Source organism: Drosophila eugracilis, unplaced genomic scaffold, assembly GCF_018153835.1.
Source record: "Drosophila eugracilis isolate 14026-0451.02 unplaced genomic scaffold, ASM1815383v1 contig_2167, whole genome shotgun sequence".
Classification (NCBI taxonomy): Eukaryota; Metazoa; Arthropoda; class Insecta; order Diptera; family Drosophilidae; genus Drosophila; species Drosophila eugracilis.
In genome coordinates, this window is record NW_024573052.1 from 1,486,899 (window position 1) to 1,509,872 (window position 22,974).

The 22,974-nt window shown below is 46.1% G+C and overlaps 11 protein-coding genes across 14 annotated transcripts; 8 read left to right on the forward strand and 3 right to left on the reverse strand.

Moving 5' to 3' along the window:
• Nucleotides 1-279: 279 nt before the first annotated feature.
• On the forward strand, nucleotides 280-2,630 carry LOC108102451 (polycystic kidney disease 2-like 1 protein). Its single transcript, XM_017207455.2, has 2 exons — nucleotides 280-1,265; nucleotides 1,318-2,630. Exons 1-2 carry the CDS (start codon nucleotides 345-347, stop codon nucleotides 2,617-2,619), a joined length of 2,223 nt encoding a protein of 740 aa, XP_017062944.1. The 5' UTR covers nucleotides 280-344; the 3' UTR covers nucleotides 2,620-2,630.
• Nucleotides 2,631-2,635: 5 nt separating this feature from the next.
• On the reverse strand, nucleotides 2,636-4,790 carry LOC108102452 (seipin). The gene is made up of 3 exons (XM_017207457.1): nucleotides 4,149-4,790; nucleotides 3,443-3,930; nucleotides 2,636-3,375 (listed from the first exon to the last, which is right to left on the reverse strand). Exons 1-3 carry the CDS (start codon nucleotides 4,430-4,432, stop codon nucleotides 3,038-3,040), a joined length of 1,110 nt encoding a protein of 369 aa, XP_017062946.1. The 5' UTR covers nucleotides 4,433-4,790; the 3' UTR covers nucleotides 2,636-3,037.
• Nucleotides 4,791-4,987: 197 nt separating this feature from the next.
• Nucleotides 4,988-7,209, forward strand: LOC108102454 (tetraspanin-33). The gene is made up of 3 exons (XM_017207460.1): nucleotides 4,988-5,598; nucleotides 5,678-5,848; nucleotides 6,099-7,209. The coding sequence occupies exons 1-3, from the start codon at nucleotides 5,181-5,183 to the stop codon at nucleotides 6,422-6,424; spliced, it is 915 nt and encodes a 304-aa protein (XP_017062949.1). The 5' UTR covers nucleotides 4,988-5,180; the 3' UTR covers nucleotides 6,425-7,209.
• A 310-nt stretch (nucleotides 7,210-7,519) lies between these two features.
• On the forward strand, nucleotides 7,520-9,422 carry LOC108102455 (mpv17-like protein). Of its 2 annotated transcripts, XM_017207461.2 has the most exons (5): nucleotides 7,520-7,686; nucleotides 8,527-8,697; nucleotides 8,781-8,914; nucleotides 8,981-9,112; nucleotides 9,178-9,422. In XM_017207461.2, exons 2-5 carry the CDS (start codon nucleotides 8,535-8,537, stop codon nucleotides 9,346-9,348), a joined length of 600 nt encoding a protein of 199 aa, XP_017062950.1. In that variant the 5' UTR covers nucleotides 7,520-7,686; nucleotides 8,527-8,534; the 3' UTR covers nucleotides 9,349-9,422. The 2 variants fall into 2 exon arrangements, with proteins under 2 accessions (XP_017062950.1, XP_017062951.1); XM_017207462.2 differs by lacking the exon at nucleotides 7,520-7,686 and having other exon boundaries at nucleotides 8,284-8,697.
• LOC108102453 (protein sym1) lies at nucleotides 7,714-11,348 on the forward strand. Of its 2 annotated transcripts, XM_017207459.1 has the most exons (5): nucleotides 7,714-8,365; nucleotides 10,529-10,677; nucleotides 10,739-10,821; nucleotides 10,872-11,054; nucleotides 11,133-11,348. In XM_017207459.1, exons 2-5 carry the CDS (start codon nucleotides 10,542-10,544, stop codon nucleotides 11,289-11,291), a joined length of 561 nt encoding a protein of 186 aa, XP_017062948.1. In that variant the 5' UTR covers nucleotides 7,714-8,365; nucleotides 10,529-10,541; the 3' UTR covers nucleotides 11,292-11,348. The 2 variants fall into 2 exon arrangements, with proteins under 2 accessions (XP_017062948.1, XP_017062947.1); XM_017207458.1 differs by lacking the exon at nucleotides 7,714-8,365 and having other exon boundaries at nucleotides 10,079-10,677.
• On the reverse strand, nucleotides 9,459-10,168 carry LOC108102428 (trypsin-1). The gene is made up of 2 exons (XM_017207406.1): nucleotides 9,884-10,168; nucleotides 9,459-9,827 (listed from the first exon to the last, which is right to left on the reverse strand). Exons 1-2 carry the CDS (start codon nucleotides 10,166-10,168, stop codon nucleotides 9,459-9,461), a joined length of 654 nt encoding a protein of 217 aa, XP_017062895.1.
• Nucleotides 11,349-11,452: 104 nt separating the features above from the next.
• LOC108102429 lies at nucleotides 11,453-12,963 on the forward strand. The gene is made up of 4 exons (XM_017207407.1): nucleotides 11,453-11,647; nucleotides 11,721-11,929; nucleotides 11,997-12,192; nucleotides 12,261-12,963. The coding sequence occupies exons 1-4, from the start codon at nucleotides 11,572-11,574 to the stop codon at nucleotides 12,545-12,547; spliced, it is 768 nt and encodes a 255-aa protein (XP_017062896.1). The 5' UTR covers nucleotides 11,453-11,571; the 3' UTR covers nucleotides 12,548-12,963.
• A 186-nt stretch (nucleotides 12,964-13,149) lies between these two features.
• LOC108102432 (trypsin alpha-3) lies at nucleotides 13,150-14,348 on the forward strand. Its single transcript, XM_017207410.1, has 3 exons — nucleotides 13,150-13,474; nucleotides 13,531-13,822; nucleotides 13,883-14,348. Exons 1-3 carry the CDS (start codon nucleotides 13,215-13,217, stop codon nucleotides 14,240-14,242), a joined length of 912 nt encoding a protein of 303 aa, XP_017062899.1. The 5' UTR covers nucleotides 13,150-13,214; the 3' UTR covers nucleotides 14,243-14,348.
• A 177-nt stretch (nucleotides 14,349-14,525) lies between these two features.
• On the reverse strand, nucleotides 14,526-17,492 carry LOC108102430 (ras-related protein Rab-27A). Its single transcript, XM_017207408.1, has 3 exons — nucleotides 17,150-17,492; nucleotides 15,515-15,724; nucleotides 14,526-15,161 (listed from the first exon to the last, which is right to left on the reverse strand). The coding sequence occupies exons 2-3, from the start codon at nucleotides 15,671-15,673 to the stop codon at nucleotides 14,628-14,630; spliced, it is 693 nt and encodes a 230-aa protein (XP_017062897.1). The 5' UTR covers nucleotides 15,674-15,724; nucleotides 17,150-17,492; the 3' UTR covers nucleotides 14,526-14,627.
• A 534-nt stretch (nucleotides 17,493-18,026) lies between these two features.
• LOC108102460 lies at nucleotides 18,027-22,489 on the forward strand. Of its 2 annotated transcripts, none has more exons than XM_017207468.2 (3): nucleotides 18,027-18,193; nucleotides 18,288-19,237; nucleotides 22,060-22,489. In XM_017207468.2, the coding sequence occupies exons 1-3, from the start codon at nucleotides 18,097-18,099 to the stop codon at nucleotides 22,150-22,152; spliced, it is 1,140 nt and encodes a 379-aa protein (XP_017062957.1). In that variant the 5' UTR covers nucleotides 18,027-18,096; the 3' UTR covers nucleotides 22,153-22,489. The 2 variants fall into 2 exon arrangements, with proteins under 2 accessions (XP_017062957.1, XP_017062958.1); XM_017207469.2 differs by having other exon boundaries at nucleotides 18,291-19,237.
• LOC108102461 (pleckstrin homology domain-containing family F member 1 homolog) lies at nucleotides 19,631-22,489 on the forward strand. Its single transcript, XM_017207470.2, has 2 exons — nucleotides 19,631-21,294; nucleotides 22,060-22,489. The coding sequence occupies exon 1, from the start codon at nucleotides 20,310-20,312 to the stop codon at nucleotides 21,267-21,269; it is 960 nt and encodes a 319-aa protein (XP_017062959.1). The 5' UTR covers nucleotides 19,631-20,309; the 3' UTR covers nucleotides 21,270-21,294; nucleotides 22,060-22,489.
• Nucleotides 22,490-22,974: the final 485 nt, after the last annotated feature.

Consider the following 22,974-nt stretch of genomic DNA (forward strand, 5'->3'; position numbering starts at 1 on the left):
TGTTCGAAAAAATATAAGTTTCTGTTATTTTTCAAGCGACCGATCTATTTCAACTGATATTTAAATTCAGATAAAGAATTTGAGTTAATATAGTTATTTTACTTTGATACCAATGTGACCAGCAGCGGGATATACTAACAACTGAAAAATCCACTAAAATAAACCGGTAACCCGTTATATTTTAAATTTGATTTTGAATTTTATAATTTCGCTAATAATTTTTAGGGCATTGTCGACTTCCAGTAGGCCTTTACTTGTATGACTCCAATAATAAACAATTCTAAACTTGTATAAGGGTTAAAAATATAAGTAATACGCCCGAAAAATTCTAAGAACTCGTAAACATGAAAGTAAGAAAATGTCATTGGGCAATGTGCGCGATAACGGTCGGAATAATCATCGGCTGCATTGTTATGGTCGCATTGATACCTGGATTCAAGCACGAAACTGTTAAATTTAAGACAATGTTGGTCAGCATGGTGATAGTCTTGTTCTTCCAATACCTAATCGGCGATCCGATCAAGTTTGTGATCCTTTCCATTGACCGGACATTCTGGCCGCCGGAAGACTATATTCCCCCTCGAGATGATAAGGAATATGGAAACCCACGTATGGATTTCTTGAAGCAGCGTTTAATAAGCCAGAAGATAAACGTAAGAGTAACGTCAAAATACAGGAATTTTAAACTCAATGAGCAATACAAGATGATTTGCCACGATCTCATCACTTACGGGCAGTACTTCCTTTGTCTGATGTGTTTGATTCTTATTAATAGGGATGAGACTATTTATCATAATACCCGGATTATTACGGATTTGTTTATGTATAACCACACGGATTACACAGGTCTCAAGGAGGTGTACTTTCTGAATCAGCTTTACGACTTTATTGAATCCACGATGGTGGTAGCTTTCAATTCAAATTCGAGTGATGGAACTGCTCCGGGTTGGGTTCATGCCGAGCAAACGGTCCTCCTGGGAGTAATACGATTGCGACAGCTGCGAGTGGTTGATCCGAAAATTGGCTTGGATCCACCGGAGTTCTCAGAATTGTATTATATGCCGGATTGGCAATTACCATACAGGCGACTGCACTATGCTGAAAAATATTGGCGGATCTACGAACCCTGGATTCCCGTAACGGTGAGCTTCGAGTTTCTGGACGGCCTGCTCATGAACTTCAACCACCAAGGCTACCTCAACGAATACCCGGAGCTCATGGGCTACGTGAGTCTGCTGGCCAGAAGTGCGGCGAATAGTATGAAGGTGGGTACATTTTTGGTTACCGGATACTATTTATTACACGTAAATCTCTCAGGTATTGGACTACCTCTCCGAATATCACTGGCTGACGCTGAACACCTCAGCGGTGTTCATCGACTTTACGCTGTACAACGTGGACGTGAATCTTTTTAGTATTTGCACTTTGCGATTGGAGAAGACCCCATTTGGTGGCACAGTGCCGGATGTGAAGGTGGAGAGCGCTAAGCTCCTTGAGGACGTGGATCAGTTGCCATATACTGGGTTACTCGCTTTGCTTATCTATGCGGTAGTCTTTATACAGTTCGCCCAGTCGTTGGCAGTCAAGCTGTGGTTTGAACCGAAATCACTGAGCGTTATTTGGAATAAGATAGATCTGTTGATCTTCGTGGTGAATTTAATGGTGGTGGTGCTGGTGATTCTTCGAGAGACCCTAGTGGCTAGGATGATGAAGAAGGTCGAGGGTGCCAGTAAGATGGAGTTCATTGACTTTCGGCGGCCATCGCGCTTGCATCAGTTTACCATGGTCGGGATTGGCATTCTCATATGTATCACCACGCTAAGGCTTTGGCGCGTCTTGCAATTCTCCAGCATTTTTGAGCTGTTCACGAAGACCCTCTATCTGGCTTGGTCAGCGGTGGTCAGCACGGCCATCGCCATCGTTATATTCCTGATGGGGTTCTGCTTTGCCGTCGTCACCATAAACGGCAATAATAGCGACAACTTTAACAGGTTCCTCAAAAGCATGGTTATGTGCATGTGCTTCTCCTTTGGATTCAGCGCTCAAGTAAAGCCCTCGGAATTGTTTCACGGCGGTATATGGTTGGGCATTCTTTTATATGGTATTTTGGCCTTTGTCATCATCGTGCTCCTGATCAATGTATTTGTGTCCGTGATAAATGACTATTTCACCATCGCCAAGACCATGAGGGACTCGCAGAAAGATAATCGGATTAATTTCTTTCAGTTCCTGCGCGTTGAGTATACGGGCTTCTTTGATTACATTCAGAATTTGCCATGCTGGCGTCGAAATTACGTCCGGCATAACCGAACGGTAGCACAGAATGTGAATCGAAAACTAGTTGAAATGGATGCGAAGAGGTTAATGAAACAGAGGCAGCGACGAGGCATTCAAGTGGAAGATCATCAACCGGAATATGAGGTACAGTTGGCGTATCTAGATCATGGTGAACGGATAATCAACGTGGGCAACATCCTGACTTCCCAGGTGAAATTACTCAGTATGCTTTTATTCGATGATTATAAGGAAGAGCAAGTTCGGCCGGAATTCCAGAATCCTGATGCGTATACAGACAGACCACCAAAGGGAAAAAAGACCAATGATGAAGCAGACGCCTAAAAGATTGGAATGTTCGTTAAACTTTAACAGAAACAGTTTAATATTTACAAAAAATGTTCTTCAAATTCGTTCACTTATGACACGTTTCGTTGGGTTATAAAGCTTACAAGAAAGATTATTTACACATCCTCAACTTAAATGGAATGAATTATTCTTAAATGTTCCTCGACCCTGTCAAACAGAAAGTCAAAAACACCTATAAATTCTAAATATATAAAATATCCACCACTTAAATAAACTAATGTTGAACTAATTGGGCTGCTTAATGGATATATCCGTCAGAATGCTTCACAAGGCAGCTGTGCTCACTAATTTAGTCCTATAATCTATTTAGTCTTTGGCTCAAGCGTCGCATGGGCGGTGGTCTCAGCTTCGGTGGTAAATGGTGGTCCCTCTTTTATCTCAGCCCCTCCTCTTCTTAATGGTCCGCAGTGGTCTTCTTCGAATGACGCTTTCGCAGTGCATCCTGGGAATCCGGTTTGCCACTGCCAGATTTCTTAACCAACACCAAATCATCGGCATCCACATCGCTAAGTGTATCTCCGCCCACGTCCGCTATGTCGGACTTATCACCATAAGCAACGAGATCATCATCATCCCGCAGGCTGCTCGCTTTGGAGAGGATTACGCCGGGTTCCAGCGACTTCGTGAGCCGGGCGTATTTGATTTGCACGCTGTGCAGCCACCTGGCGTCGGACCAGTGGTACCAGCTGAGCAGAAAGATGACCAGTATAAAGAATAGATTGGTGCTAATGGCTGGAATATAAAAAAACAGGATTAGCGGAGATTCTTAGGATCGGTCGGTAGATATATTCCGACATACCCACTATGGCCGACAGCACTGGCCAGTTGAACATGATATACCGGAGACCGGTAAAATCGGCAACTATATGCAAAGTCACCGTATAAAACTGAATCTTCTGCGATTGTATCTCCACATAGACATCCGTAATGGGATGCTGTCGCTCCTCGAGATACCGTGAAAATATCTCTACAGGGACCTGCTGGAATTCCTCCTTCCAGCCAAGTACATAGAGCGGACTCCAGGCCCATGTGGAGATCATGCGAATCAGTGGCGATCGATAACGCATCATTGCAGATCGGCAGGAGTGACCTCTCAGCAACGAATCGTAGTCCCTCATCTCGGCGCACACCATAAACATACCAAGTTCCAGATTTTGTGGCGATTCCGGCATATCGATGTTCACAATCACCTTATAAGCCTGACCAACCATCAGCAACTGTTGCTTTTTCGTCAGCGAGACGTGGGCATGCGGAAAGGTGCAGGGCGTGCTGGTCTCTAAGCAGGTTCTGCAGAATACAATGGTATCAATTAATAAAGTGGTTTTACTAGGCTGCAGTAATCAATTGTATCAAGTAAAATGATATGAAGATTGTGGCTATATTTATGGACCTTGTAATTTAGATAGCCAGTGTAAGCATTGGAGGTCCTAAATGGTTATATTTTACGGAAAATATCGAACTTTGTCCTAGTAAAACCTAAAAGGATCACTGAAAGCTGTACTTACTTAAATTGCATGTGGACGGGTCGTGTATGCGATATAGCCGGCATGTAGACGTAATAGAAGGCGGCGTACATGAAGACCGCCAGCCAGATGATTAGCACTACGGCGAAGGCGATAAGTCCCAGCCGAAGGACCAGTTCCCGCACCGTGCCTACTTTCTCATCTGCCTTGCTCCGCACGCGATCATACACGTTCCAGCCAAGATTCAAGGCCGGACGGATGAAGAAGCGGCGTCCCAGTCCCAGAGGATCCAGGCAGAAGACTATAAAGCGCAGCAGGAAATTCATGGTGGAACACTAAGTGCAACTAAAGCTTCGCCGAGCCGACGACCACCAATTAAATGAGCTAAATATTTTGTATTCCTTACTATCAGCACAGATTGCTTATCGATTCCCAATTCCCGATAGTGACCACTACTACGAAGTCCCCACTTCCAAAGATTTGCATGGGCTCTATCGGCTGATTCATATATATCGCTACGATCCATCCACGATTCCAGACGTTGTACCGGCTCAAAGGTCAGTGTCGAAACGATTTAGCGGCTTTTATTTCCAATTTTAGTTGTTTGAAACGATAGAGGAAGAATTACACAGGCCAACAAAATTTATGTTTTCGTAGGGATATGACAGTTTTTAAGACCATTGCTAAAAACTTTTAAAATCAAAACCTTTAATACTTAAAAATCTACCTTAATTAATATAAGTTTAATTTTTAATCCAATTTTTGCAAGAAAAAAACAAACACTTTGATCAACTTGTTGCACAGTTGTGTTGTCCAGTGTTTTCTTCCCGAGACAGCTGTTTCCTGCTATCGATAACATAGCCAAAACCAAACCGATTGTTTTCATTGTTTGTAATTACACATTTTACTTTTCGTGCAATATTAAATAAGTTTTAAAATGTATTAAACGAGATTAATTAAAATCTAATAATAAACACCTCTGCAAATGCGAATAAACGACCATCAGTGCTTACTGGTTTAAAAGTGAAATCGGGCGAATACGTATTAAGATAAAGATACAGATAAACACTGACGATGAGCAACTACCGTTATCAGGGGGGCGGCGTCGGAGGCGGGGGAGTGGCCGGGGGGCGTGGCTACAGTGGGATCGAGGTGCATGAAGTAATGCATCCTCACCATTTCACATATGTGAGCCAGTGCGTCAAGTACATGATCTTCCTGTTGAACTTCGTGTTCTGGTTATTTGGCGGCTTGCTCTTGGGAATCGGTATATATGCCTTCAAGGATAAATGGGAGGAGGCCAACGGTTCTGTGCGACTTGAGAACTTCTACGATGTATTCCTAAACATATCCCTGGTTATGATTCTCGCCGGCATGGTTATCTTTTTGGTCAGTTTCTCTGGATGTTTGGGAGCATTGCGGGAGAACACCTTCTTGCTGAAGGCGTACTCCATGTGTCTGCTGCTCTTCTTCCTTATGGAGATGGCAATCGGTGAGTCATGTCTCTTTTGGAACTAGATTGGATTGCTAACTATTGCTATTGCTAACTAACTTTCTCTTTCCGTCAACAGCTATCATTTGCTTCGTTTGCCCGCAGTACATGAACACCTTTCTGGAGAAACAGTTCACAGACAAGATCATCCACTCCTATCGCGATGATCCGGACTTGCAGAATTTCATCGACTTTGCTCAACAGGAGTTCAAGTGCTGTGGTCTCAGCAATTCCGGCTACCAAGATTGGAGTGAGTCATTACAAGATCTTACGAAATAACCTGGGTCTTAAGTAATTCAAGAAATATACATCTTTCGGAACTTGCTGATAAAGAGAAATAACAAACCACAGAATTAGTTGCTTCTCAACTAATCTTTTATATGGCACAACATAATTTTATTAGAGTTTTATCAGAAACCACAGGAAATTTCGTAACATTTGGTTACAGCTCATCCAAGGTTTTTGTTTCTAATAATAACTTTTATACTAACTGTTTCCAGGCAAAAATGAGTACTTTAACTGCAGCTCACCGTCGGTGGAGAAGTGTGGAGTACCCTACAGTTGCTGCATCAATGCCACTGATATATCCTCGGGACTTGTGAACATCATGTGTGGCTACGGCGTTCAAGCGACTCCGGTACCAGAAGCCAGAAAACGGATTTGGACAAGCGGTTGCATCGAGATCGTAAGGGTCTGGGCAGAGCATAATCTGTATGTGATTGCTGGCAATGCCCTGGGCATCGCCCTCATCCAGTTGCTGGTCATCTATTTGGCCAAGACACTAGAAGGCCAAATCGAGCTGCAAAAGTCGCGCTGGCGGGCGTGAGATTCGGGACAGCCCGAATTTTACGGGCTTTACGATCACACCTGAACGATACATACTATGTACACAATCTCTCACTGCCTAGTTTTATAAACCACTCTTCTACGAAAGGACTGTCAAATGTTAAAACCTAGCGAAGGTATTGCCATTAGTCAATATGCAAATACTTATACATGAAATCGTGACAAACTATATGACAGTCTTAAAGTAGTTGAGGTTTCTATATTTAAATACCTCTTTTTTTATTTTAAAAATAGTCTTTGGTGGTTACTTAAATAATTTCTGCCGTGCAATAATCATTTTGAACTCATTTCAAAAGGCAAGAGAACAATGAGGTATTACTTGAAGAGATTTAAATGTATTTTAACTTTAAATTTTTTAATACGTTCCGTCTATCTTTTGATTTCAGACTTAAAGTTTCTGAGATTACTTTTAGTCTTGAATATTTTAATATACCGACTATACCCCTGATGTTGTATATACCTATACATAAACTTCCACACTTTTGTAAACTCATCTAAAACCATATACTCACATATGCTCATCTCAATCCGACCAAACAACGCCATATATTATGTTTGGCCAGTGTATAACTTGCTAAATCTCGACGCATTTATTTATATGGATGTACATAATGTACGTAATGCATTTCTAGTGAAAAACAATAACCAACAAGGCGCACAAATCTTGGCTATCTATGAACCATAGCAATTTTTTAATGTATGTATTATTAATCTAGAACCCTAAAAATGTAGATTTCTGATAATAAAAAACAAAATATAAAGACACTTGATTTCTATCTAAATTCTAGAAGAGCGCGGTTATGGGTTTGAATCCATAGAATACAAACAGACAGAGAGGCCTATTATGGTATTTATTATGTAGTTTTGTTTTATTAGACGTATTTATGAAAACCCTGTATTCATGATTTTTATTTACATATATTAGATAATTAAATAGTATAGCATTATATTATGGTGTATTTGATCCGTCAGAATTATTTGCAAATATGTAGAGTCTAAAAGCGTGGATAGGGTCCACCCCAAAAGCTCTGAGAAAGCTTCTCACCCTAATCTCGAACAGCTGACTTTAGCAAAACATTTCAGACTAGTCAGATACGATAGGGAAGCCCAGCGAACGGAGAACGGCGCGAGATGCGGACGCCGTGCGTAACCACAGTACAAACTAGTATTCCAATAAGTTAGACTAACGTTAAACACTGTTTCACTTCCCCGTTACCCCAACCCAATAAAACTTCTACAAAAGTAAGTAACTAGTAACTACTCACGGCTTAACAACAACAATACGAAGGCGGCGAATTAGATTATGGCAGACATGATCTGTCACGCTCTCGTTTAAAGCGACGTAATCTGTTTGAGTAGTGACTTGCAGAGAGGAGAGCAAAACGTGCCGTTATTTTCCATTCATTTAATGAACGAATGAGCATACCCCTTCCCTCTCCTTCTGTTACATAAAGTCCTTGTGAAAGTGCTTCCTCTCGTGCTATCCCACTCTCATTCGCATTGCGTGAGAGGACGGCCAGGAGCGGATTCAGGATATTTGACAGCGGTTAGGTTTTGAAGTTCCCTCCATAAAGATATATCTATATATAATATAATATTTAAATGAATTCTCTTTTTGAATTTCATAATTTGTGAAGTACTTTCGGTAGAATAATTAAAAGCCCTCCACAACATATACAAACCCGCCCCTGGTGCATGTGCTGTACTTTTCTTACTAACAGGTGCTTTACAGCCAAAACTGCACATGTTGCTTTCCTATCTCGCTCGCTCGGCTGAGGGTCAAGATCGGCGCGAAGAAATGCTCCCCGAAGCCTAATAATTTTGCATCCCGATTGCCATGTTCGAATTTAGAAATTGCTAGTTTCAGTGCAGCGTTCGACGCAAGCGAATAGCCAAATAGCAACTTATACCATATAACGCAGCAAGTACCCTCCATTCTAGTCATGGCCAGCTCCTGACCCCGCCCCTCGCGGATAATGACCTTCGAATAGCTAGAAATGCCTCTTCGCTGTCGCCAGTGTTGTTGTTGTTGGGTTAGGTTAAGCAATAGTTTGTGATTCCTCCCTTCTTCCTTCTGGCCAGCACAAGTGATGGTGCCACAGTCCGTCAAGCTGTTCCAGTCCTCGGTGGGCCAATGGCGACGTGTGGTCAGCGAGGGCAAGTTGCATCCCATGGCCAAGGGAGCGCTGACATACGCAGTCATGTGGCCTGCGGGCAGCCTGATCCAGCAGGCGCTAGAAGGTCGTAAACTGCGTAAGTATTAACCTCGCGTTCATCGCATTCATAACCTCCTCCTGCTCTGAATCCTTAACCACTCCTCCACTGACGATCGACAGGAGACTACGATTGGGCCAGGGCATTACGCTTCAGTTTATTTGGAGCGCTATACGTGGCACCCACTCTGTACGGCTGGGTGCGGCTAACCAGCGCCATGTGGCCACAGACCAATCTGCGTACGGGCATCGTTAAGGTAAGATCTCTGGACTCAATCTGGCGCTTCAGTTACAGCGAGTCAAGTTGATCCACTCCTTTGTAGGCTATCACGGAACAGCTGTCATATGGACCTTTTGCCTGCGTAAGCTTCTTCATGGGCATGAGCCTACTAGAGCTGAAGACCTTTAGACAGGCTGTGGACGAGACAAAGGAGAAGGCGGCGCCCACCTATAAGGTAAAGCTTATCCTGCTCCTTAATGCTCCCCTCCGCTCATAGCCATCTCATTACTAATCATCTAGGTCGGCGTATGCATCTGGCCATTCCTGCAGACAATAAATTTCTCGCTAGTGCCGGAGCACAACCGCGTTGTGTTCGTAAGCATTTGCAGCCTAATGTGGACCATCTTTCTGGCTTACATGAAGACGCGCCACGAGGAGCAGTCGGAAACAGCGTCCCTCCCCTGTACATAATTTCCAGTGTTGTCATACTTGTTACCTGTTGTACGTCCCTTAGGCCAATTGTTGAATTAGATAGCATTAGCGTATTTACATCGGTATTTTAATTGGGGTATTAGAGTACATTAGCTGGTCAGTCCAGGTGGCGAACGTCCCACGATCAGATCGCCTACCCAAAGTGAAGACGAAGCCGAGGAGCTGCCTACTGTGTCCACGATCCAATCCACATAAGCCGACACCTCGGTAAAAACGCCTGGAAACGGTGGCCGAGCGCAGGGCTTAATGCTCCAGGAAACAATTCCAACCTGGGTGTCCGATCCATTAAGTAGCAACGGTCCACCAGAGTCACCGCTGCATTGTCCCTTTCCGCCTTCGGGCAAACCCGCACAGATCTGGCTGTCGTGTAGTTGGGTTTGATGTCGTTCGCTGCATTCCTCATCACTAAACACCTGCAATCGGACCTTCTGCAATTGCTGCTGAACAACGCCGCCCGTCTGAAAGTAAAAGAAAATTAGCTATTGTGCTAGCGAGAAAAGAAAACCTTTCATACCGCATTCAATCCCCAGCCCGCGAGGACAGAACTGGAGTTTCCAGGCGTGACTTGTCCAGGCTCCGGCAGACGCACCGGTTGGACAAATTTGCTGAGTGTAACAGGCTGCGCCAGCTGCAGCAAGGCGATGTCGTTAATGTACTTGTTCTCCGGCTCGTAGCCTGGATGGACAAATATCGCTGCAATGTGGACCAGTTGACTGGAGTTGCGAGCCAGGATTTGGCTGCCATACTGTAGATTGAGTTGCTCCGGCGATGATCTGCGAACGCAGTGGGCGGCGGTCATGACCCAGTTTGTGTTGAGCAATGTGGCTCCGCAAGAGTGGTGGCCACTTTTCGCGCGTCGCAGCGACACAATAAAGGGAAACTCCCCCGGAGCAGCGGCGGTGCCGTTGACGATTTTGACATCCTCCCCGCAAGCTCCTGAAAGGATGAAACTGGTTAGGAATATCAATGTGAGCCCTGTACGCGAAGCCATGACGACTTGCTTTATGTATGAACCGCTGGTAGAACAGGTCAATTTATGGAACTCGGGGACCCGCATTCGCATTCGCGGTTCGTTTTGGGTGGAGCTGGCCATGCAGTTGCGGGTGGGACCTATTAGCCATGCTAATAATATGCCAAATGCGCGATTGCGACTCCGCAGGGCAGAGATTCCAATGGCTGCAACACTACTGTGGCAAAACCTCAAGGTACTCGTCACTCGCTATCCGATTATGCGCGGCATGATATCGTACAGCCTGATTTGGCCTACGGGCAGCTTGATCCAGCAGACGGTGGAGGGCAGGCGCTGGGGTGAGTCAATACATTTTCAGGCACCTGACTTCCTGTTTATCCGCCAAGGTTTATTTTTTAGGCACCTATGACTGGTGGCGCGTATTCCGATTCAGTATGTACGGCGGTCTTTTTGTCGCTCCCACGCTCTACGGCTGGGTCAAGGTGGGTAACCTTTTCCATGCCAGTTTTGATCCATTTCATGTGCTTTGCAGATTTCCAGCGCCATGTGGCCACAAACGTCGCTGAGGACCGGCGTCATCAAGGCGGCGGTGGAGACGATATCTTATACTCCCGGTGCCATGACCTGTTTCTACTTCATTATGAGCCTGCTGGAGTCCAAGACCGTGGAGGAGGCAGTGGCTGAAGTCGGAAAAAAGTTCCTACCGACCTACAAGGTTTGTTAAGAATTAGGAGTCCAATGGAAAGTGTCTTTAGTATTACCCACCAACTTAAACTCTGTCTTTTCTCCTAAGGTGGCCTTATCCGTATGGCCACTTGTGGCGACCATCAACTTTACACTAATTCCCGAGCGCAACCGAGTGCCCTTCATCAGCGCCTGCAGCTTGTGCTGGACCTGCTTTTTGGCCTACATGAAGCATCTAGAACACCACGAGGTGGATGGAGCTATTTAGTGGTCGTATTTTTGTATATTAAATTAGTTTAAATAAAGTAAATAACTTAATAAGAAACACTCGAACATTACTGGTCATCTAGAGATGTGACAACTTAGATTGACCATCTGTGACTCGATAGTCTAAAAACAAACGAAAGCTATCGAAACTCTGCCAGCTCTAGCCCCACCTATATTTTTTTTTTTGGGTGTGTGCAAGCTGCATTTGTTTACGCTGCGAACTTCCAGAAAAACTACTTCTCAGCTTCCACCGCGATTCTCGAAATAACCAGGACAGCAGCATGCGTGAACTCAACAAGCAGCAATCGCAGGACACCACGGATTCGGTCGAGAAGGGGGACTACCCGCGGGCCACCAGTAAGTGACGCAGTCCAACATGCGGGCTGATCTAGAATTGCATTGAAATCTTTAATATCCAATACGTCCTCAGATGGCGTGGTCTTCGGTGCCATCGTCACCTTCGCAAGCTTCTTCGTGTTGATGATGTCGTTCTGCTCGCCGTACTGGATCGAGTCTTACGAAGAGACGCGGGCCAGCTTCAAGAACATGGGCCTTTGGCAGTACTGCTTCAAGGACTTTGTTTACCCCAGTTACCCATTTCACAAGCAATTCAATGGCTGCCACAACATCTTCTCGCACGTAAGCACAGACCTCGCATTCCCATTATTTGAGGCTTCCAATTAGTACGATTTTCTCCCACTAATAGGACTACTACGTGATCCGTGCGTACTTGCTTCCCGGCTGGCTAATGGCTGTGCAAGGCTTCGTGACCATGTCCTTCATCATCGTGTTCTTTGTCCTAGGTCTGCTTTCTCTGACCATCACCCGCCTGCCGCTGAAGCCTGTGCTGCAGTACGAGTGGCTGCTTGTCCGCCTCTCCTTCTTGGGCACCGCCGTATCCTGTACGTATCTGAATCAGGGAACTATTGTCCTGCTCCCTTCTTACAAAATTATTATTGATCTTTGACAGCTCTGTTCATGTTTCTGGCCGTGTGCATCTTCGGAGGCTGCGCTTACCGCCGCGACTGGATGATGTATCCTAAGTTCAACGTGCTGGGCTGGTCCTACGCCCTGGCCGTAGTCACTTTTATGCTCCTGGGACTGGCCGCTCTAATCTTGCAGCGCGAAGCCCGGCAAGCTTACGAGGCCCGTGGCGAGCAAAAGAACTTGGTCATGCAGATGGAGATGCAGGAGCCGGGCTATCAGCCCCCTCGTCACCATCACAGCCAGTCGCGCAGCCTGCAGGGCTACATATAAGAGCCGACCTACCTGGCTTCAATGCATTCCACTTGAATCCGTAGCTTAAGTTTATTCCAAGCAATCTCGTGCCTTCAGACTGCGCAATCGACGCCGTCCAAAGTGTCTTTTAACGTTCAACACAGACCTAACCATCGAATATATACAAACATATTTATACAAGCCGAACTCTACTCCAGTGTTCTATGCTGCGAACTCGGTTCCGTCCCCATTTATAATTGTATTTAAATAGCACATTCAATTTGAAGTGAGATCAATAAGATCCACTCTATTTTAGATTTCTAACATAAAACGATCATTTTTATCTAGGCTCAAAAATGTATACAACAGCAGATATCATTATACACCCCTTTTATAAGCAAACTGGTGTAAAGACATATCAACATTAAATTAAATGTATTATTTGAACTTTAAAATGCTAAATGTTGAGATCAGATTGATCATCTTTCCGTATCATTTGCCTTGCCTGCGACCCCAACAAGCTTGTTACAGGTGATGAGGTGCGGATGTGATCTGAGTCTAATATGTTTATGTTTGTCTTATCGAACTGATAACGACGCCGTTGATTGCCAATTGTTAGTCTTGGCCCGCAGCTGCCAGATTCGAGGCCTCGATTCTAGTTCTTTAGTAAGTTTCATGCGCTCGGTTTCTTCTCATTTGATCTGCGATGACTCGGAGCTGGTTGCTGGGCTGCATTGGCTTTCTGTTATGGCTCCTCTCCTGCAGGGCGGAGAAGGAGAATCTCAGACTGAAAGAAGATCTACAGCCGCGCATTATTAATGGGAGCGTGGCTAGAGTAGATGAGGCGCGTCACCTGGTCTCCATTCGCCTTCTTCAGCATGACAACAACTTTGGCAATGGCCACATCTGTGGTGGGGCCCTGATCGCACCTCGAAAAGTCCTGACTGCAGCTCACTGTCTGTACAAGTGAGTAACTATCCCGACTTGTGCCCGCTCCCTTCTTATTCGCATAATGTCTACAGCAACCAGAGGAAGCGCTTTCGGCGGGCCAGCGAGTTCGTCGTCGTTTTGGGCACGCTGAACCGCTTCGAACGGCGCAATGGGACCATCGTATCCCCAGTGAGCTCTATGGCTTACATGCACACATTCAGTCCAGATAGCATGCGTGACGACGTGGGGATTCTCTTCCTACGCAATGGGCTGCCGCTGACTTCTGGCGTGGTCCACCTCACCGTAGCCCCTATCCAGCTAGCGGGTCAGGTCACACCGCCTGGAAGGGTGTGCCAGGTTGCTGGCTGGGGACGCACGGAGCAGGTGAGCTTGATTTCTTTGTCCCAGCAATAAACCACTAACTGTTCCGTACTGTTGTTCCAGAGTTCTCTATCTAATATCCTCTTAACGGCCAATGTGAGCACCATTCGGCACCAGACCTGCCGTATGATTTACAGATCTGGCCTGCTGCCTGGAATGATGTGCGCAGGACGGTTGCAGGGTGGTACCGACTCCTGTCAAGGTGACTCTGGTGGTCCACTGGTGCACGACGGGCGCCTGGTGGGTGTCGTCTCCTGGGGTTATGGGTGCGCAGAGCCTGGATTGCCAGGCGTTTACGTTGACGTGGAGTACTATCGCCAGTGGATAGAGGCACGCAGTGGAGCCCAATACTGTGGGATGACTTCCAAGCTGCTCCTGCTCCTACTAACCTTATGCTCTGTGCTAGTGGCTAAAGCTGTCTGACTTTAGGATTACCTTGTAATGCTGTAGACTTTAACTGAATATTTATGAGTACTCCTTTTATGCGTAGGACCTAAGTTGAAAAAATGAAATATGTCTTAAAACCGTACATACATATCTACTGAATTACTCAAGTAGAATGTGAGATAGTCCCTATCAAGACACCATCGTGTGTGTAGCTGCTATCTATAAATCTTTTGAGTTTCACAAGAATCGGATAATTATCTCGATCTCGTCCCATTATCGTCCAAATGAGGAGTTGTAATAAAAGACCTCGACAGGGGTCTTTTCCACTCAACAATCAACATTTATTTACAGCGAAACACACTTAGATTCGGAAACAAGTGTCAAGGAACAAAGAGGAAGAAGGGCGAGATGGGGATAGATCCTAGCAGTTGCGGCAGTTTCGCCGCGGGGAAGGCTCCTCCCGTCGTTCGTGTAGACGCAGCAGCTCTTCCGGTTGCCCATAGGCAATGTTCGGCAGGCAGCGCGACTGTGTGAGCAGCAGGGAGAACTCCCGGTTGCAGGCCGCGTTTTCGATTCGCTCCATGACGCGGCCCACTAGAAGTTCAACGGCCTCCTTGACATTGGCGCCGGTGCAAGCGCTCGTCTCAATATAGGGCAATCGATAGCGTCGACAGAGGGCCGCCACCTGGTCACGGCTCACCACGCGCAGCTGCAGCAGGTCGCACTTATTGCCGCAGAGGACCACGTCTGGATCCTCCGAATAGGCATGCGTTCGCAGCTGCGACAGCCAGTTGGCCGTCTCCAGGAAGCTCTTCTCGCTGGTCAAGTCGAAGATGAGCAGGAAACCCATGGCGTCGCGGTAGAACGCCGTGGTCAGCGACCGGAAGCGCTCCTGTCCGGCGGTGTCCCAGATCTGCAGGTGAATGCGGTGGCGCCTTCCGCGGGAGTTGTACAACTGCAAGGTGCAAGAAAGTAGATGTTTAAAAGGGAAAGTCATAATATTGGATCATTTTGGAATAAGGATTTACAAAGACTAAGTCTTTATCTGTCATGTTATTTGGTAATGGCACAAACGACATTTCTTGATCGTACTTTTTGACTACTATTTTTGAACTCAAAATAATGAAATTTACTACTATTTCTCATAGTAGTAACTTTATATAATCTACCCTTTTTGTAATACATTTAGGATTTAGGAAATTAAATTTAAGATTTCCAAACAAAAAAAAGTATAAATATCACAGAACCGTTAGAAATATCACAGTTAGAAAAGTTCCATAGCCGGAAATTTGGTTTAGATTAACTTACCAGACGCTTCTCGCGAAAGTCAATGCCCACAGTGGAGATGAATTGAGTGTGGAAGCGGCCATCCGTATACTGATAGAGGAGGCAAGTCTTACCCACGCCGGAGTCTCCAAGGACCAGGAACTTGAGCAGGTAGTCGTAGTCGATGTTGGCGCCCGTCATTCTGGTGTTTCGCAGCGGATTCGTTCAGGACAGCAGACGCATCCCGTCCGCCTGGAAGCAGGGAATCAAATGAGCGGACTGTGGACCTGGAGCTTTCCCGAGCGAAGGTTCTTCCTCGGCCTTGTCACCCTCCCCCTTTTCCTTCTCTTCCTCTTCCTTTGTATAAGCCCGGGCTTAGAGTGACAGGGATGGAGGACAGAGGTGGGGCACTCAAGAGGCATCTTCATAAGCGTGGCCCCACCCACAGCCATTCCCAATAATGCGACCCCACACGCTCAGCCCACCCATACACACACATCTCCCCGCACCGTGGCAAATATTTGAAACTCATTAAATCCCGATTTATTGATTTTCTGTCTCGTTCTTGGCGAAATTTTGTGCTTTGTTGAATAGGCTCGATAGATTAGGTGGGGGAATCCCTTTTTGCGGGCGCATTTTTTGGGCTTGGGCTTCCCATTTCCCATTTTCACATCAAAAGATAAGGCTATGATATGCCCGACAAACCGATCGACATTTCGAGCATTCCCACTGAAAGCGGTTACAGCGGTATGTCAGGGCACTCTAAAAAAGAAAAGTGGAAGCACCGCAACAACAAACAAAGAGCATCCCAGGAATGTGCTCCGCCCCTTCCTCCCACGCTAATTAGACTAACGGCAAATGTTCAAAAGAGTGGCTCGCGAGTGAAAGTTGGAATGGGTGGCTAGAAAGCAACATGCAGCATCCATGCAATCTGGCGTCCTTCTCCCACTAAGAGGATTAAGGAGTCCGCCTGCGGTTATAGTGGTTGCTAGACAACGGGGAGTACTCCTCCTACTACCACTTCCCTTATTTTCGCTAAAAGGGAACAACAAAGATCGAAGTACATTTATGTTAGTAAGTGTGATTGGCTAATAACTAAGACCCCCTTCCCTTCCGTTTTCTAGCACTCAATAGAATCCTTTGCTGATGTCTTATAATCTAATTTCCTCTCTCTTCCGTCTGCTGTCTCTCCTGTATCCTGTTTCCGGCCATCTCTACCTCTCGAAAGAGCACGCAGAAGTTACAGTTATTTGCTGCTCTTCAGTGTATGAAAAGGGGATTGGGAGGGGTAGCTGGGTAAATCGAATTAGCATGCACGCACAGCCTCCAGTTATTGCCATCTCACTCTCTGTTGACGGTTAATTTTAAACCTTTATTGATTCGCAAGATCTTATTGGGCTCAGGTGGGCCTGGAAACGGAAATAGCCTCCCTTTTTAGGGTGGTAAAGTGGGAGATGTAGGAGGAGGGAAAACAGAGCCTGGCAATTAGGGCCAAACCACAAGGTCTGCTTTCAAGGCCACCATCCTTCCTTACTTCCGTCCCTTCAGTGCAGTCTGATGCACTTCTTGGGCAAGGACAGTTTTCAATTAAAGCTGGCCGTAATTAGCTACAACCGCATTCGTTTCCAGTGTATGCTGCAGGATTTAAAAATAGACAACGCCACCTGATTCGTTCACCTGTTCACCGGATCTGGCTAATTGCAGAGTCAGAGTCAGCGAGAAAGGCGCGGAACGCATTTCTGCTCCAACGCCTGATTTTGACTTTGGCGCCCAAGGCGACTCCTTTCGATTCGGCACTCCAAGGATGATGAAGGATTATGTTTAAGTTAGTTGACAGGACTGGATTTGATTGGCGGGCAACCGTTATTTTTAGCGCGCAAAATTCGTCGGCCCGGGAGTTCCCCCGACTTTGCTTTTGCTGCCAAAACGAAAACAAACTGTCCACGAGGACTCGGAGGATTGCGATTCCGCGAGTATGTGGCTGCGGAGGCGGGCGTTGCGCTGCCCGACCTGTTGCCATGCGCTGCCCAGCACAGACTATATACGAACATCCCACGATTTGGCCGCCAACTGGCGTTCCTCTAAAGCACAACTTTCAGCCAAAGCTTGCGGCCAGCTTTTATTTCAAGGTGTTTCTGAGTAGGAACACGTGCACACAGGTGTCCTGTCCCTCAGGATTCCATATACTGCCAATGAAACATTGGGAATTTGAAGGAATTTTCCCGCGGGCGACATTGCTCTCATCAAAGACGTTCTCTTTTGAAAAAAGCTTGTTGGGGACCTTCGACAGGATAAAAATCGTTTGTATGTATCTATAATAACATACTACTCCGTTAAAATACTTATTAATTCTTTTTGAATAAACGTATACACTTTACCTCAGAAATAATGTTAATTTTATACATTAAATACTTTTTATTTAATAATCGGTACAGTTACAAATCGAAATTTGAAAAATAATTTGAAATGCGCGCTGCCCGACTTATCGATAATACCATGAGAAAGGCAGTGCTCTAAAACACCAAGGTCGATTTGCGCATCTCGAGTTCGGCCATCTCTAGTTTGCGATTTGTTTTTTTTTTAAATCGTTCAAAAATTGTTCGGTTGCAGAAACTATATTCGCTATGGATAACCTGGACACAACTTTTGACAAGCCGGAGTTCGACTGGGACGCCATCAACGTAGGCGACTACCAGTTGGATCACTCGCAGAACTTTTTCGGTGAGTACGCAGGCATTCCATCTACCAAGCTGAGAAAACGCGCCATTTTCAGTCGGCTTTTCCTGACCACTTCTCGCTTTTCATATTTCTGTAGCAGCGGCCAACAAAGAGAACAACAACCGCTTCAGCAATGTCAACTTCCTCCTATCCTGTCCCACTCCACAGAAAATCTCTCGCGGGCAGAACGATCAATTACAGGAGATCAAGCTCAACACTGGGGAACCGAAACAGGAGCCCACAAAGGATCCGAAGGCGGAGCTCCAGGAACCAAAACCAGATCACATCCATGAGAACAATAACCGCTCCAGCAATGCCAACGACATACTGTCCTGCCCCACTCCGCAGAAGATCGATCTGGAGCAGAACGAAGGCAAGATCAATTGCAATACTGGAAAAATCAAAGAGGAGTACGTAATCCGATCAAATGATGACCTGCAAGCACCAAAATCAGCTCATGTCCAAAAACCGACAAGCTACACCCAACAAATTGTTCCTCTTAACTCGGACAATGATGTGGAGAAGGATGGAAAGCACATAACAGAGGACAAACAGCACATGACAGAAGCCGACCAGCACTTGGCTCATCAGGATCGTGTCCCTTCTCCCGTGTCTGGTGCTGGCGGAAAGCTGCGCCTGCAGTGGTCGCCCCCACGTCACCGGGAGCATGAGGGAACAGCCGCGGCTGCAGCCCCAAAGGCTTACCAGTTCAAAGATGTGTACGAAAGCAAACGACTGCAGATGATGCGTAAACTGTCAGAGGAAGAGAACAAGGCGCGCCAGTTCCATAGCCGACCCATGCCCAACTTTAGGGCTATGCACAAGCGAATGGGTGAGCTGGTGGTCACCCACAAGATCACCATCCCCAGGACGCCCGAAACACTTAAGCACTGTCAGACAAACAACATGGAGCGCCGTCGCCAGGACCAGGAGCGACCCGCGGCCTCCCGCTCCAAACCCTTCCACCTGCGCAGCGAGCAGCGCGTGCGTGACCGCCGTGAATTCGACGCCGCTGTACAAGTCAGCCTGGACCAAAAGAAGAAGGAGGTAAAGAGTAGTCATAATATCAATTAGTTTTTTGTGATTCGAGATACCATAGTATTTCCTTGCTTTTTTAAACAACATATAGTCAGATTCGAAATTCGCGGTACGTAGATGGTTGTGCACAACATTCGGATTCCTTTCCTTATTATAATTGTCAATTATTGTCATAATAGCGTTACATGTTTTTATATCATTTATTCTGAACGGTTTGTTCCTTTTAATGTAATAAATATTTATCTACCATCCGTTGTCGTACAGTTCTCCGATTATTACATTAAGTAATTTCCATCTTTTAGATAATTAATTGAATTTAGTAAGTTTTGTTTTTCGAGTGCGCACTGTAAGCATCATCCGTTAGGTTTGAAATTTCCTTCAAGTACAATGTTTTGCAACACTTGAGCATATCGGTATTTAGTTGTGAACCGTACACGGTCACACTGCGCTAGCAAAATAACGTATTTCCAAGTGTTGCTGACCAGGCCCCAAAGTTCCCTTCCTGCATCAAAACCGAGGTCCAAGCGGCAAACGGTATCCAAGATCCAAGTTCTGTTCCATTCCCAGCTATTAAGTTGTCCAGTGCCGAGGGCCGGGAAAACCAAGTGAAACAATAACACGACGGCGGAGGGGCGAGAGTGAGAACGAGAGAGAGCCCAGTTTGTTTTTGTTGCTGTGGTGTGAGTGAGTCATGACGTTTCGGACGGCGTAGAAAAAGCCAGTTAAAAGTTAACCATTGTGCGTTGCATAAAGCGGGAGCAGCCGGACGTGCACTCCAGGAGCCGCAGCAGGATTCGCCCTTCGCCATTCGTCAGGACTTGCAACAGCTGCGCCCATCCCGCACACAACTCACACACACACACTCGCTCAGGAGCAGTGGCACCAAGTGTCACACCACACACATAAACACACACACAGGCATTCATAGCCACAGCGCACGCACACAGTCGCAGCAGGCAGTCTGTCGTCACAGTTGGCTACATTTCGACTCGGATTCCGATTCGGATTCGGATTGAGTTGAGCAGCAACTTTCGCCGAACTCGAACCCAAGCTCAAACCCACTCCCACTCCGACCCTCATAATGGTGGACCGCCTGGTCAATTCGGAGGCGAACACCCGACGTATTGCCTCCGTGGAAAGCTGCTTTGGTAGCTCGGGAGTGCCGCTGGCGATGCAGGGCCGCGTTCTTGTGGGCGAAGGCGTACTGACCAAGATGTGCCGCAAGCGGCCAAAGTCTCGTCAGTTCTTCCTATTCAACGACATCCTGGTGTACGGGAACATTGTGATTGGCAAAAAGAAGTACAACAAGCAGCACATAATGCCTCTGGAGGAGGTATCCCTGGAGTCAATCGCCGATAACCAGGCGTACAGAAACGGCTGGTACATCCGCACCACTACCAAGTCCTTTGTGGTGTTTGCGGCCACCAGCACCGAAAAGCAAGAGTGGATGGCCCACATCAACAAGTGTGTGGAGGACCTGCTACGCAAAAGCGGCAAGAAGCCAGTGGAGAACCACGCTGCTGTTTGGGTTCCGGACACTGACGCCAGCATCTGCATGCATTGCAAAAAGACGCAGTTCACCTTTATCCAGCGCCGGCATCACTGCCGCAACTGCGGTGCTGTTGTTTGCGCTGGCTGTTCGGCCAAAAAGTTCCTGCTGCCACAGCAGAGCACCAAGGCGCTGCGCGTCTGTGACGCTTGTTATGAGCGCTTGAAGCATGTGCCCACTTCCCTGGGTGTCGGCGAGGATACGGCAGCTACCGGTGGTGCCTCCGGCAACAAGCTCAACACAACGGCCGGCGACAGCTCCAACGACGAGGATTCGGACGAGGAGACGGCCTCCCCGGGCGGTGAATCGCACGATGAACCGCGCTTCTACGGCGACAACAGCGTGCTTTCCGCCGCCGACGACTCCTCGACGATAACTTCGCCCTCCTCCGCCACCTCCGCGCCGGCGGCCGGAAGCTTGGAGGCTGCTCAGGCGGCCCACAGCGTACAGAGCTCCCCAGCTGCTGTCGCGACGTTGGGCAGCAACTGTTGAGCGGATCAGATCGTAATTGATTATGGTAGATATCTCCAAGCAAATGATCACCTACTCATAAAACAAATCCAGATACTTTGTAGACAATATCATGGCATTAACTAGTCACCTAAAGTGCCCATAACATACTCACAACCAACCTTTTGAAAATCATGGCTTCTTAAAACTCGGAAAGTTAGGACCTGACCTTTGAATGGAACAGTGAAATGTATGAAATGTTTTTGGGAAAATCCAGTTCCATGTTGGGAAAGTGTAGAACATTGCTCGTGACTGCGACCTTGCACGGTCTTGGCTTCGTTTTTGGTTTCTTTGCTTGTTTTCCATATTCCACAAATTCCGCTTGGCGTGATAATCTTATCAGCCAAGTGGCTGCGGCGGCTGTTACTGCTGCTGATGTTGCTCTATTTTTTGCTGGCAAACAAACAGAGTGGAGCAGATACTAAGTGGGCTGAGATGTTGGATGTTCCCCGTATCCGTACACAAGTTGCCGCCCAGTCCCAAGGCTGGCTTATCGGGCTGAAACTCCCGCCGTGACTCAGCAGGAAAAAAACAACCGATAGGGTTAGACAGTCAGTGGGAGCGTCTCCGAGCGGCGGATGAGTCAGGCGGCCAGTCATCCCAGTCTCGGCTCGAATCAAAGGTTGCGTATGTAAAGCCCAGTCGTAATTAGAATGCTATGCAGCTGTCATCGTCCCATCTTACATAGAACTGCACTGATTAACACAAAACGCATATATATGTTATATAAAATCAAGCTAATCCGTAATTATCTACGCCTTTGCCTTTGCAGCAAGACGAACAACGGAAGAGATGCGAGCAGGAGGAGATTAAGGAGATACGCAAGATGACGGTATTCAAGGCGCGTCCAAATCCATTTAAATAGTGCTCGATGGAACCAGTCGACTACCAACCATTTGATAACTTTGTCCAAATTTGAATGATGTAAAGTCGCTGCTACATATAAATGTGTTTATACCGATACATATATAGTTTTACCAGATTAACACAATTTTTGTCTCTAACATTACTTTTACATTAACGCGTATTTCGTTACCTTTTTTTTTGGCGGATAAGAAACCAAACTAAAATTGTATGTTTGACGGGAGGATAAAACTATATGAATTATGTATACAATATAAGCAATTTGCAATTGCTATCTTTAACTGTTTTCTATTTGTACAAAGCCGAAAAAAAACAATAAATTAATACTGTAAATTGAACAAGATCCATATCATGGGATTAGTTTATTATTTTCTGTCCTTTTCTGCAAAGGCAGTTTGAAGTTGCCTTTCTCCCTCTAATCGGAGCAGCTATAACTTAAGAAAGTCATTTGGTGACTGGCAGTAACATTCTGTTCCTTCTCGAGAAATAAATCAACATAATTGTAGTCTTTGGAGTGGAGTAACCTGGTTCTGGCTCATGCAATTCCTCCTCAAGAAATAAATCAACATAATTGTAGTCTTTGGAGAGGAGTAACCTGATTCTGGCAGTGGCTATGGCACAAAAATCAATGGTATAAATAACGAACACCCTTGTGTATTAATCATTTATCATAGGACAGAAAACTCGCGCAAATCACATGACGGAAGACTGCAAGCTAGCTAAGCGAAAGTATAAGTCAATAATTTCTCCACCTAAGCTAGATATATACGAATTTTTAAAGACTTTCAGACTATAATTTGTAAAATGCCAGATGTTATCCTGC